General features: G+C 33.5%; 1 protein-coding gene across 1 annotated transcript in view; it reads left to right on the top strand.

Moving 5' to 3' along the window:
- CCPG1 (cell cycle progression 1) overlaps positions 1-13,321 on the top strand; it is a 38,108-nt gene that overhangs the window by 21,897 nt on the left and 2,890 nt on the right. The window contains exons 5-8 of the mRNA XM_019664162.1: positions 1,740-1,874; positions 3,674-3,925; positions 8,773-8,894; positions 11,322-12,730. Of these exons, the coding sequence (XP_019519707.1) occupies positions 1,740-1,874; positions 3,674-3,925; positions 8,773-8,894; positions 11,322-12,730 (1,918 nt within the window). The remainder of the gene's footprint in view (positions 1-1,739; positions 1,875-3,673; positions 3,926-8,772; positions 8,895-11,321; positions 12,731-13,321) is intronic.

Genomic DNA, 13,321 nt, shown 5'->3' with positions numbered 1-13,321 from the left:
AAAAAAAAAAGCTTCAAGGAGGTTTGTTAATGTCTCAAACATTCCAAACAAAATACACTTGACATTTTTTAGATCTTAGCGAGTGGGAGATTGACCCATTATGCCTTAAGGCAGGAGAATGGTAAGATTTTTACCTACAAGGATATAAATTTTATATTCTAGAAATAGTGAAAGATAACTTATTGAAGTCTTTCAGGTTTATTCAATTATTAGTTATTCAGCAAACATTTACTGAGTGCTACCAAGTGCCAAACAGGGTTCAAGGAGCTGGGAGTACAGCAGCACCTCAAAGCCCTGACCTTTGGATCGTTCATTTCAGGCTGAGTTATGAAAATGTGCCTATTGTAAGCCACTTTCTGTTCAGACAGAATTTATTGGAGGTTAAAATGTAAGTTATTGAGCTAATTCCCTTCTAGAATTCTTTGGCTCAGTGTTAGGGACATATATAACATCTTTCATTCAACATGATAGGAATATATTTAGATACAAGTTACTGGAAAATATAAACAAACCTGTAATTAACCCACAGTTATAACTTAAGTGTGAATTATGGGAGTGGCACCTTGGCACACTGCTAGTGATTCCAAGAATTTCCTAATTTGATGCAAAAGCAGGAACATGTAGTATCTACTTCAGGTCATTTCCCTAATTTTTACCATTCTTGAATATTTACATTTGCCAGAATGAGATACTGGAATTTCTATTAAGTTTAAGTTAATAAAATGTCAAGTAGAGATTTTTAACTATCTCGTTTAATGATGAGTTATTTTCAGTTAGTATATCAGTTGTTTGCCTATAAACAAGAGCTTCAAAACACTTTATTCAAATGTTTAAATACTCATCTGGTATTCTTAGTGCCCACAGAGAAACTTCAGCCTTGGCCAGAATAGTATATGTGGTACATTTATTTACGAGGACTAATGTAATTGATTTTAGAATCGTTTTTTGGTCATTGAATTTTATTGTTTTAAATCTAGGATTTGTGCTATTCAGGTACTCCCTTTTCCTTTATTTTTCATCTTTTTTTAAAGACTGTGATGGTCTGAGAATATAGTAGGCCTGAAAAGGTAGTGAAGTAAAGCCAGGAGTATTGCAGAAGGGTCCAAGCAGACATTTAAGAAATTGGCAGTGCACATACAGTTAATTTTTTTAAGAAATGTGGATATTTCTGAGCACATTACTCTGGCTTTTACCTCCTTTCTGAATTTGGACTTGGGAATTTTACAGATTCAGTTAATAGAAATATTTTATTAGGTATATTTTTATCCATTGCTATCCCTCCCAAAGGAATTCATTATTTCAATAAAGAAAATGTTAACAATAATCAAAGATTACATTTTGGACTATTTTGAAAAAATTATATATAAATCAGTTGCCCAGAGTTTTTTTTTCCCCTTACCCCACATTTTTCTTGGCTTGTTAATTTCCTGCTACCGATTGCGTACTTATTTTGTTTGTTCCTTTCCCTTTCTTCTTCATCATCTATAATTTCAATTTGTTCTTCTAAATTAGATTGGTGTGACAATAATCTTTTGTTGATTTACAAATACTCCCCACTCCCTTCATATGACCCTCTCCTCCCTGAAGAAAGCAAAGTTGGTAGTTGTAGAAAAGTTTGTATTGTACATGTTTTTGAAAAAGGTGTGATTGTTAGATTTTGATGGGGCACAAATAGCAATGTTAAGTGATCATTAAAATAAGTATTTTCAATTCTCTTTTTCCTTTTTATTCTTTATAATAAAGCTTTATACATCTTTTTTCCTGTTTATTCACAAAAGAAAGGTGGTGGGAGAAGCTGTGGAAGATTCCCGAATGCATAAGGGGATGGGATGATCAGCTGAAACACCACGTTCCTAGCCAACTCGCTTTCCAAGGTGGTGTGATCAAATCTATCAGCTTCTCTAGAGCTGAGTGTGCCTAGTCACAGTTACGATTTACTTAGTGCTTTAAAGATATCCCTTGTCAGCTATGGTACTCTAAACAGGTGTTCAAAATTGATCTTGTGATAAAGCTGGCTAAGCTTATTGCATGCCTTTGCATTGCTTGCATCTTGGACTGTGGGCCAAATTAAGCTTTAAAAGACATTTAAAATTCAAAATATTTCAGCTATCATGTGTATGGGTTAAAAAGATGGAAGCATTAGATAAGGATGTGGATTTATTAATATGGGTTAGGCTGGTTTGTTTACTTAGAATATATAATGAAGGCAATATATTAATGTAGAATTGAAAGTTTATTTAAGGGATTTTGACAAATGGTTTGTTTTTACATTTTCCCATCTTAATACTGTCAGAAAGTCTGACTTAAATACTCCAGCTATGATCATGAATGCCTTTGTATTATGTAATGCTTTGTTTAAGTTTTCCTTTCTTTCTCTTTGTCCAAGAAATGTAACCTCACAGCTGAGGCGACGGCATCTTGGAAAAACTAGTGATCAAGAATAACCAGATAAACATGATGGGCATAAGTGTCATGACCCAAAGATCTCTCAGTGGCATCTGTATCACTAAATATTAGGAATATTCATTCATTCAGTAGTGCCTTTTGACTTTGTGTTTGTTGTTGTAAATGTGAAAGTTAACTGAATCCTCCATGATTCTTTTTAAAAAAGTACTGCCTAACCTAAGTCACCAGCTTTCCTGTGGCATGGATAACCTGTTTTCTGAACTGTTTTGCTTTTTATGAAGCATGAGTGTTTGTTTTGGAGCTCTGTGTATCCAATTCAAGTTCACATTTTATCCTTACTTGTAGTGCCTTTTTTTCCTTCTAACTGGCCTGTGGGAATTATTACTGAGTCATCTAATCTTCTGTGTCAGCATATAGTTTATTGATGTATGGAGCAGTATTAACAAATTGTACATTTGAAAAAACTGAAGGTGATTTTTTTTTGTGTGGATGTATTTCTAGGACTTGAGATTTCTTGTGAAAAAAAAATTTTTTTTTTGATTTGTTGTTTTACCATTCTTTTCATAAAGGAGCAGCACCAGACTAGTCCTTAATGTCGGAGATAGCTGTTGTGTCACTTCCTCATGCTGACATATTTACTAGAGGGTAAAATTAATAACCTTCTAGTAAGAGTGGCAGTTGAAGGGAAGGGCTCATCTGACTTCTGGAAACCTGTGTTAAACTATAGTGCTTTGAACCTTGATTGTTAGCTCATAGAATGGAAGGGAAACTATAGAGTCCAAATACACCAAAGAAACTTTTGGTAGTTATTGTACTTTGTGAGTCACAGGAACTTGTATGCATCCCTGTGCTCCTTAATCAGTTGAGCTTAAATTACCTCTATTTGAAACTAAATGAAGAGATACAGCTTTTTTGGGTTTTTTTTCCTTCTAGAAATAGTATTTGTTTATGGCTCTAATAGCAAATATATTTAATAGACTAGGAGAATGATTGTTCTAATGATATAAACTACAAGAGAGATTTTTTTAAAAGCAGACCTTCAAAGGCAGAGAATATAGTTAACAGATTCTTGTATATCACAGTTGAAATCTTTTATGTTTTGGCATTATGTTAATAAACTTGAAAGCTTGAGTTTTTGTTTGTATTTTTGGCTGTCTTATGTAAAAAAGGCATGTATAGGGATGGCATTGATTATTCTAAATCACATTCACTGGGAAAGCTTTTCTAAAATTTTTAATATTTATCTACATTTTTCTTTTTAAAATAGTATTTTCATCTCAGCCTAGTGACGACGAATCAAGTAGTGATGAAACCAGTCATCAGCCCAGCCCTGCCTGTAGACGCCGCCGAGCTAGGAAGAAGACTGTTTCTAGTTCAGAATCTGAAGAACGGCCGCTCACTGAACAAGAAACTGAACCCTCTAAGGAGCTGTGTAAACGCCATTTCAGTAGTGGTCTCAATAAGTGTGTTATACTTGCTCTGGTGATTGCAATCAGCATGGGATTTGGACACTTCTATGGTAAGTATTTGAAAATCCGTTACGCACACTGGTGACAATAGTGTAGAAGCACTTACTAAAAGTGAAGAGTCATTAAATACATGACTTTGGAAAGCTCACAGCTTGTTTGAGCCTACCTCACAATGCTGTTTTCACTTAAATTAGGCAGTTTTATTCAAGAAATGTAAGGATTATTAGCATGTATTTTTTTTCTAAAGGCAAAGATTGGAAGATTAAAAATCTGAATGCTTACCATGAGGCAAATCATTTTAATTTAGAATCACAGTTAAACTAGTTTTAACTGTGACTTTATTAGGAGGATTATTTAAATCCCAGTTGAAATAGTTACAATTGAAACCTCACATAATTGGTGCTCCTTATTTCTATCTTCAGGTTTCATGCAAGCTTTATATTTTGAACATTCTTGGTTGCTTCCATGATTCATGTGAATTGAGAATTTGTTTTATAGTTTAGCATTATACTTTGCTCACTATTATTCTTGTTAGTGTTTATGTACATTGATTATCTTCTTAATGCAAAGCCTTTAAAAGTCCTGGGTGAAAAGAGGAATGATATTATTTTTCATGGGAGCCTAAACATTAAATCTTATTTAAGGTGTATATTTGTACAAAGGTGAGAGTGTTTGAGAGGTGAACATTTATACTCTTGGCTTTATTAGAATTTTTAAAAAAAACGCTTTAAACAAATGTCTAGATCTTCTCAATTTCACAAATTTGTTTGCCTCATATTAACTACTTTTAGTTTTTTGGCCTACATAACCCAGTTTAACTTTCTGAAATATTCCGGTTTAGCTAGCTCCTTCTACCAATGTGTTCCTTATGTAAAGATTGAAGAATTATGTGTGCCCTATGTTGATTTGTGGAAAAGATAGATTATTCAACATAATATAAAATTAGGGTAAACTTAATGAAGACAATCAATACTTGTTTTAAGTCAGAGTCAGTAAAATGTGTTTCTTCTTGTACTTAACTTTATATTAAAAAATAAGTTTTCAGACTCCTGGCATATGCCTTCTTGAATTTATGAGATAACCCTTCCTTGAAATTTGTTGTAATGAGATTTGACTTGAAATATATATTGAACTCTGTTTATTATCTAGCTGGAGCAAATGTATGACTGTTTTTGAGCATGATTTTTTTCCCCACAGGTAAACAAGGAGGTAACAAACGAGAAGGTCTTATCTTAATCTTTTATTCCTACTAAAAAAAAAGTTGGACAGTGGTTTAATGTTAATCCAAACTTCATTAAAACCTCACCAATTTTAATTGCGTGACCTTTAAGTATTTTGTAGAAAGATCAATTTAGAGAGGACTGCTTTCAAAATTGAGAAATTATTACTGTTATTTAGGATTTTGGTTACTTGTAAAATGTACTTTAATATATTTAAGTAAACATTTTCTTGTACGTTTTCAAATTAGCTTTTCAGAATACGAAAAGACTGGGTAATATAATGTGAAGTAGGTCTATATAGAAATGAGATTGGCTCAATAGACATACAAAAACTTACCTGAATGACTTAGCTATTTGAGGTCACTATTTAAAGGATATCACATTTATTCTTAATTCTGGCACTAATCTCAACATTTTAAGAGCTCTTTAGAGTTGACTTCAGAGCCAGTTTGAATTTCTCATGTAGCTTGAAGTCAGTCATTGCACTCCATAATCAGTCATTTACAGTATTTTGCCATGTATAATGTGCACTTTTTTGCCCAAATTTGTGAGGGAAAAATAAGGATCAGCATTATACCTGGGTAGTACTAATTCTGTATTTATATAAGTGTTAATTCTTTTATTTATGCTTATGATTTAAAAGTGTAACTCTAGAAATCAATAATGATATCCATAAGCAAAATAACGCCCGGGAATACTATAACCGGCTTTGTTGAACTAATGATAAACTTGCAACGACAAAGAGTTCTTGGCCTTCTGTGATGCGTAAATATTGTAAATTTGTTACCAGTACATAAAATTTCTTGTACCTTGTATCTGTTCTTGTGCTTTGTAATTATTTGTTACAAAAATTTCTTGTACCATAATATGCTAAAAAATAAATGCTAAAATTCCTTTATAATATAAAAAAAACAAGTACCTAAATGTAAACAAATAAAAATTTGAATTAAAAAATTAAAACGAAAGTTTTCCCTTAAAGTTTGGGCCAAAAACTTGGATGTGCATTATACACAGCAAAATACAGTACTTTATAATCATTTAACAAAAACATCCTACTAAGTGAATCACTTAGAACATTCACCAGCCTTGGCTCCATGTAAAGTTGGGGTTTCAGATCTATTCTGGAAGGAAGAGAAAACTGGTATGACTGAGGATAGTGAAAGAATTGTACAGTAGGTATTTGGGACTGCTTCAGGTTCTGAAAGTGCTTGCAAAAGTTTAAAGAAAAATCTTCATGTACGAAGCACCTACCTGTCTTCCTTACTCTTTCTTTGCTCATAGACTGCCCATATTCTAAATCATCAGTGGAGTTCAGTCGATTCGGTTTTCTCAAGAAGTTGCTTTACGTATTGCTAGGCTGCCCTGCTCTTCAGACAAGATAACAGAATATAAGTAGGTGCCACATTGTTCTGTAGCGTAGACACAGATTATAGCTCAAACGCTATATTTATGAATCATCCTGGAGGTGGTAGGATTTGAGTTATGTCTGGTCTTGCTGTGCTGATGCTAGGTGGAAGGAAAGTGGAACATTTCAGTAATGGAGAACCTGATGACCCGAAAGTAAACTTGGGTGGGTTTGGGAGTAGTGAGAAGACTGCCTGGTCTATAGCCAAATTGATATTTAGAAATAGTGGAGTATAAGGTTGGAATCTGTGAGATATTATAAAACATCTTAGAATCAGGGTAGGGGAGAGTTTGATTTATAGAGTGACCTGATGGCAGTAATTTTAGAGGAAAGTGCAGGAAAGAAAATGGTATGGGAAAAAATCAGAACAGTCTTCTGGGAGTTTTTGTAATTTTGATATTCATTGAATAGGGCCTTAACAATTATAGTGATGGTGGGGATGGAGAGAAGGTTGATGAAATAGGCGACATTGAAATAATAAAGGAAAACAACTTTGAACTGGAATACTTGAGATATTGGTGGTTTATTTTTTAAATCGAAAGAGGTGTGCTAGCTGCTTTATTTTTGGAAGTGACGGTATTACTGAGAAGAGTTTTGTTAGGTGATAAATAAGTGAGCTAGTTTGGCTTCATTTTTATCTAGCTTTATTCTAGAATGGTTTAGAGCAGCTGTTGAATTTGATTTCTTCTTTCTTTCTTTTTTTTTTTTTCCAAGAAGGTTCCTAAAAAATTGGTGCCCAACGGCCGGCTGATATATTGGCTTGGAAGTCTTGGTAAGAAGGGGATTTTTATTGTTAGAAGCTTACAGCAGTGATAGCAAAAACTGACAGTGGGTTAATGTGATTAGTACAGGTGGGCTTGTACATATGACCAGAAGGCCAAAGAGTATACTTTGGACAATAATACTTTATAGTTAGGCAGCTGAAGATGTAGGAGAAAAAAACAAAAAAAACAACGAGATTGATAAAGGCCACACAAAGACAGTCATCAAACATATGCTATGTAATAGTACTGCCAGTTCAGATCTCAACACATAGTTTTGGGTTATTTTCCAGTGGCCAAAGCAATTCATCCCATTAGCTGTTTGCAAAGAAATAGATTTCCTGTCACTCTGGGAACCACAGATGTATTTATTTCAACATTTTAAAAAATCTGATTCTTTTGAGCAATAGTGAAACATATTTGCTATGTTTTTATAAATCAGAAACTTTAAGGAGAGGAAATGAATCCTAACAATATCAGCTGTTACGTGGTAACAGTTGTCTTAATTTGTCAAAAGTTTAATATTTTTCAATGTATATTGAAGAAATTAAAAACTAAATTTTTTAGCAGTAAGAGAAGAAATAGTAAACTATCCTTTTGTTAACAAAATTCTGTGATTTCTTTACATAATGCCATGCCACTCAGTAGATGTCATATTAAGGTTGTCATGCATTTTGCCTTGTTTTTGATATGGTGTTTTGTTTTGTTTTTTTCCTCTAATGTATGAAGCATGTCGGAGCAGCATGTGAACAGCATGTGTTGGCAAATTAACATTTTGATTTTTTAAGGTGAAAATATAGAGCACCCTAGTTGGTTTAAGATTCCTTTATCGCTGCTGGGATAGAGACAGTGGTACTTTAGTACAGACCTAACCAGTGCAGGATTCTTAAAAGATTTGGCTTTGAGAATAATGGGTAGTCACAGTTAGCCAATTATTTTCCTTGGTATACCCCTTGAGTTTGTGTTACATCATTCAGGCAAGATACAGTGAGAAAAAAATAGACATTTTTGTTTTTATAACCTGTTAATAGACTCCATGGTTTCTTTCTTTTTCTGCCTGGAGGACTGTAACACTTTATGTACCTCAGAGATCCCTCAAAAACAACCATCTTGAGTGCCTTCAATATAGTAAGATTAAAAACATTACATACATAAATTGATTTCTTTGTTAGGGTAATGTGTGCTGGCTTGTTTTAACCAAAAGGATAGTGAACTGCTTAAATGTCTCTGGGTATATGCTAAAAAAAATAAAAATATATTAATCTACTTGGCCTGATTTATTATTAAATTAACACCCATCCACCACCACTTGATGAATGATACCATAATATTTTACTTACTGATTTCTTGTTTATATATTCAGAATTTTTAGAGAACTGTGAAATGCTGGTATTTTGAAGAAAATGATCATATCTAGATTAAATAAATAGATGCAGATTAAATGTTTTATCTTTTAAAATATTGGTAATCATAACATTTATGTTACATATCTAATACATTTTTATTTTTAGGCACAGTTCAGATTCAGAAGCGTCAACAGTTAGTCAGAAAGATACATGAAGATGAATTGAATGATATGAAGGATTATCTTTCACAGTGTCAACAGGAACAAGGATCTGTTATAGATTATAAGGTGTGTACTAATAAAAAAATTGTTAGCCAATTTTATTTAAAAAAATGGTTAGCCAATAATTATGCTATGCAGATACAAGTACAGCGAAGATTAGTAAATCAATAATATTGGTAATTGTTGATTGAATACATCTTGTGTCCTAGTCACTTCTGTGAGTATCTCACTGTATACAGTATTTCTCTTATTTCTCACCATAGTCCTGTAAATTAAGTATTAACTTCATTTTAAAGACTGGAAAGAGGTTCAAAAAAGTTAAGTAACTTTCCCAAGGCTAGAAACTAGTAGAACTGAATTTAATTCCATTTATGTGACTTTGAAGATGTTAGTTCTAATCACTTATAGTAGTTAATATTTTAAATTGATTATATATATATAAACATTATTAGTAGTAATTTTATTTTTATAGAGCTGAGCAAAACATTTTCAGTGAGAGAGAAGGAGAGTTTGTAACCTAAGCTCGTCCCTTACTCGAGGGAAATAATCAGCCAGCTTTTTCCCTCTGGTTTCTTGTTAGTTCTGATGGAAGAAAGATTTTGTTATACTTCCTACTAAAACTCATCTGGCTCCGGTAGGATTGTGTTGTTTATTCTGTCCAGTTACCTAACGTGTTTTTGTGAGCTTATGAGGACCAGCAAAATATTCTCCTAACTAATTCTTCCCTGGCAAAGGTGTAGGCATTGTAGAGAAACTCAGGGTAGGAAAGTAAACTGTTCCTTTTTCCTTCAGTTCCCCCAAATTTCCTTCACACTTAATTTATGTATGTATCCCTCATAGGGTTATGATTGCATTTCTTTGGAAGACAGAATCTCTCCTGACGTCTGAATTATGTTGTTCAGGGAGGGACTGTTGAGGTTAATTGTAAATCGTGTAGTTTTCCCTACCTTGATCAGAGTCTATTTTCAAAAGAGTAGCCATTTTCTTCTTCACCACTCTGGTTTCTGATTCCATAGGCCATTGGCTTTTACTTGACTGACCCTGCATAGATATTTACTGAGTTAGTTCTTGCAGAGCTCTTGTCTCTAACTGTTAAATGTAACTTGGATTTTGAAGATGTTCATGGAAGACCTTGGGATCTGCTTATCAGTCACTTAATTCAAGAACATGGCGTTTACTGGATACGGAATGTTGTGCCCTCCAGTCATTCTGTGGCCCCCTGTGCCTGTGCATTTAAATGTAACGCCTGTTTTACTCCACAGTCCACTTCTGTTGTGTAGATAAAACTTGCTCCCCCGCACAGCACATGAAATGACTGTAATAAAACTATAAATTTTAATTTCTCTGAAGATTTATGAGCCAGACAGTGAGACATCCATTTCAGATAGTTATTTTTCAAGTGGAAAATACTGTCACTGTTTTAAAGGACTTTTTTTTCCCCCCTCACCCCTGCAAATCTGGTATTTTTCAGGTCTGATTCAAATGGGATAGCCATATCTATGGCAAATTAAGCAAAATTTAAATATCGTTTGCTAATTTATACATAAGATATTTTAACTGACTCGATAGGCTATAACCATTAACCTGTAGAAACATATTGTTTAGCTTCTTACTGTTTTGGTTAAGTTTGTTACTAGTACATATGTTGAAAGAAAAAATCAGACCGCTCAAGGCTACCTTAAACTGCAGCAAAATTCTGTAAACCTGGTTGAATGTAATTTCTTTATATCAGGGGTGCTGTCCTTAGAATTACATTGCTAATCTGGTGACAGTTTCTTCAGAAGATTATTTGAAATTGGGGGCATTAGTTATAAATATTACCAAAACTTAGTCCTCTAAAGTACAGGAGAAATGATATGACTTAGCAGAATTTACTTAGAGGTGTTAATTTGCATAGGACTAAGATGTTTCAAATAGGACGAAGATTATTGAAAATTTTTTCCTTCTTAAGAGTGCAATGAATATAAAAAGAATTTTTTGAAGCCTGAAGTCATCTCCAGCTATAATTTTACTTTTAAAGATAACCTCCCTCATCCAAGGGTCAGACAAGCCTTTTAGCCCTGCTTAAACTCTCTCTAGGAGCCTTCTTAGGAGAGACTGGAGTCCTGTTATTCAATAGAAGACCTGTCTCCTTTTCTCCTAACTTCTAGATGGGCCTAGAAACCAGTAAAGATTTTATATGACTATGGGAAACACTAATCGGAAGTACACCATCTCTATTTTTAGAATCTAAGGGATAAACCAAACTCAAGCTAATTTTTTTCCTGCCTTTAAATTCTTCGAAGATGCTACGTTCTTTGATGTAGCTCTCTGCTATGTATTTTCTTGCATATGAACCTTGTATTTTCCAATTTTTTTATATATTAAGCTATATAAAGGATAATCTCTGCAAAAATAGACACCATTTATGCAGTATTTGTTACATCTTAAAGATTTAAATTTAGCTTTTAAAGCACTTGATATTTTTTTTTCTTCTCTTTCAAAAAAATTCAGTCATTGAAGGAAAACCTTGCAAGGTGTTGGACCCTTACTGAAGCAGAGAAGATATCTTTTGAAACTCAGAAAAAGAACCTTGATACAGAAAATGAGTATTTAAGAATATCTCTGGAGAAGGAAGAAAAAGCCTTGTCTTTGTTACAGGAAGAGTTAAGGAAACTAAGAGAACAGATTAGGATATTGGAAGATAAAGGGACAAGTACTGAATTAGTTACAGAAAATCAGAAACTGAAGCAGCATTTGAAAGAAGAAAAGCAGAAAACACACAGCTTCCTTAATCAAAGGGAGACTCTGTTGGCAGAAGCAAAGATGCTAAGGAGGGAACTGGAGAAAGAACGACTGAAAACCATGGCTTTAAGGGTGGAACTTCAGCAGTTAAGCTCTAGTCAGTCGGATGGCAACGCTGACTCGCCTAATGTATTGACTGAGAAAAAGGAAGTGGAAATCCTACGTGAAAGACTCACGGAGCTGGAGCGGAAGCTAAACTTTGAACAACAGCGTTCTGATTTGTGGGAAAGACTGTACATTGAAGCAAAAGATCAAAATGGAAAACAAGAAACTGATGGAAAAAAGAAAGGGAATAGAGGAAACCACAGGGCTAAAAATAAGCCAAAGGAAACTTTTTTGGGTTCAGTTAAGGAAACATTTGATGCCATGAAGAATTCTACCAAGGAGTTTGTGAGACATCATAAAGAAAAAATTAAGCAGGCTAAAGAAGCTGTGAAAGAAAATCTGAAAAAATTCTCAGATTCAGTTAAATCCACTTTCAGGCATTTCAAAGACACCACCAAGAATATCTTTGACGAAAAGGGCAGTAAAAGATTTGGTGCTACAAAAGAAGGAGCAGCTAAAAAACCAACAGTTTTTAGTGAATATTTACATCCACAGTACAAGGCACGTACACAAAACCAGAATAGTAGAGGCCCTACTGTGCAAAGAGAGGGAAGGAAAGAAAAGCCAATTCACTTCGAAGAATTCAGAAAAAACACAAATTCACAGAAATGCCGTGCTGAGCATGGCTGTAGTGAAAATTATAATTCTTTCAGAAAGGCTTGTTCTGGTGTATTTGAATGTGCTCAACAGGAATCCATTAACCTTTTTAATATGAAAATGTTGAATCCTGTAAGGATAGATGAATTTAGAGAGTTAATTGAAAGGTACTTTCTAGAAAAACTGGATAGTTTTCATCATTGGAAAGAACTTGATGAGTTCATCAATAAGTTTTTCATGCATGGTGTCTTTATACATGATCAGAAGCTCTTCACTGACTTTGTTAATGATGTTAAAGATTATCTTAAAGACATGAAGGAATATCAAGTAGATAATGATGGCGTGTTTGAGAAGTTGGATGGATATATATACAGATACTTCTTTGGTCACACTTTTCCCCCTCCATATGGACCCAGGTCGGTTTATATAGCACCATGTTATTATAATAGTTTTTAACAATTTATAGATTGGATAGCATTTTATCATTTGATAAGTTTCTTGGAATGTTACTATTTGTAAGGTACTTTTTGTTTAAAAAGTACTATTTGTAAAAGTACTTTATTGCCAGAAAATTTAGAATAAATTGAAAGATATAATTTTAAGTTAATAGCTTATTACAAACTGAAATTTTCATATATTTGGTTTGACTTGAGCAAGTGATTTAACTTCTGCCTTAAAAATCAGTTAAGTATATAAAAACCCTATTAGCCTATTTTGTTTTCATTTTAGTATATATGAAAAGATAGTCAAATCATTTTCCTTTGATCTTAAATTTATTTACTTACTCTGGGAAGCTAGGAGTGAACAATACTAATTTCACTCAGAAATCAGAAGAGCTCATATGTAACAATTTTGATGTCCCACATATTTTCATTTGTTTATTCCATTTACCAACTAAATTATATTTAATATACTTACTACAGAATTATTGTTGATAACAGAGAGGCATGATCCAAGAAGCAGACTTAGCAAGCCACAAGTTCTGTGTGTGCTTTATATGTAACTTT

The sequence above is a fragment of the Hipposideros armiger genome, unplaced genomic scaffold, assembly GCF_001890085.2.
Source record: "Hipposideros armiger isolate ML-2016 unplaced genomic scaffold, ASM189008v1 scaffold_12, whole genome shotgun sequence".
In the NCBI taxonomy this organism is placed as follows: Eukaryota; Metazoa; Chordata; class Mammalia; order Chiroptera; family Hipposideridae; genus Hipposideros; species Hipposideros armiger.
The sequence above is the reverse complement of the archived record's forward strand: the minus strand, read 5'-3'. Positions and strand labels throughout refer to the sequence as shown.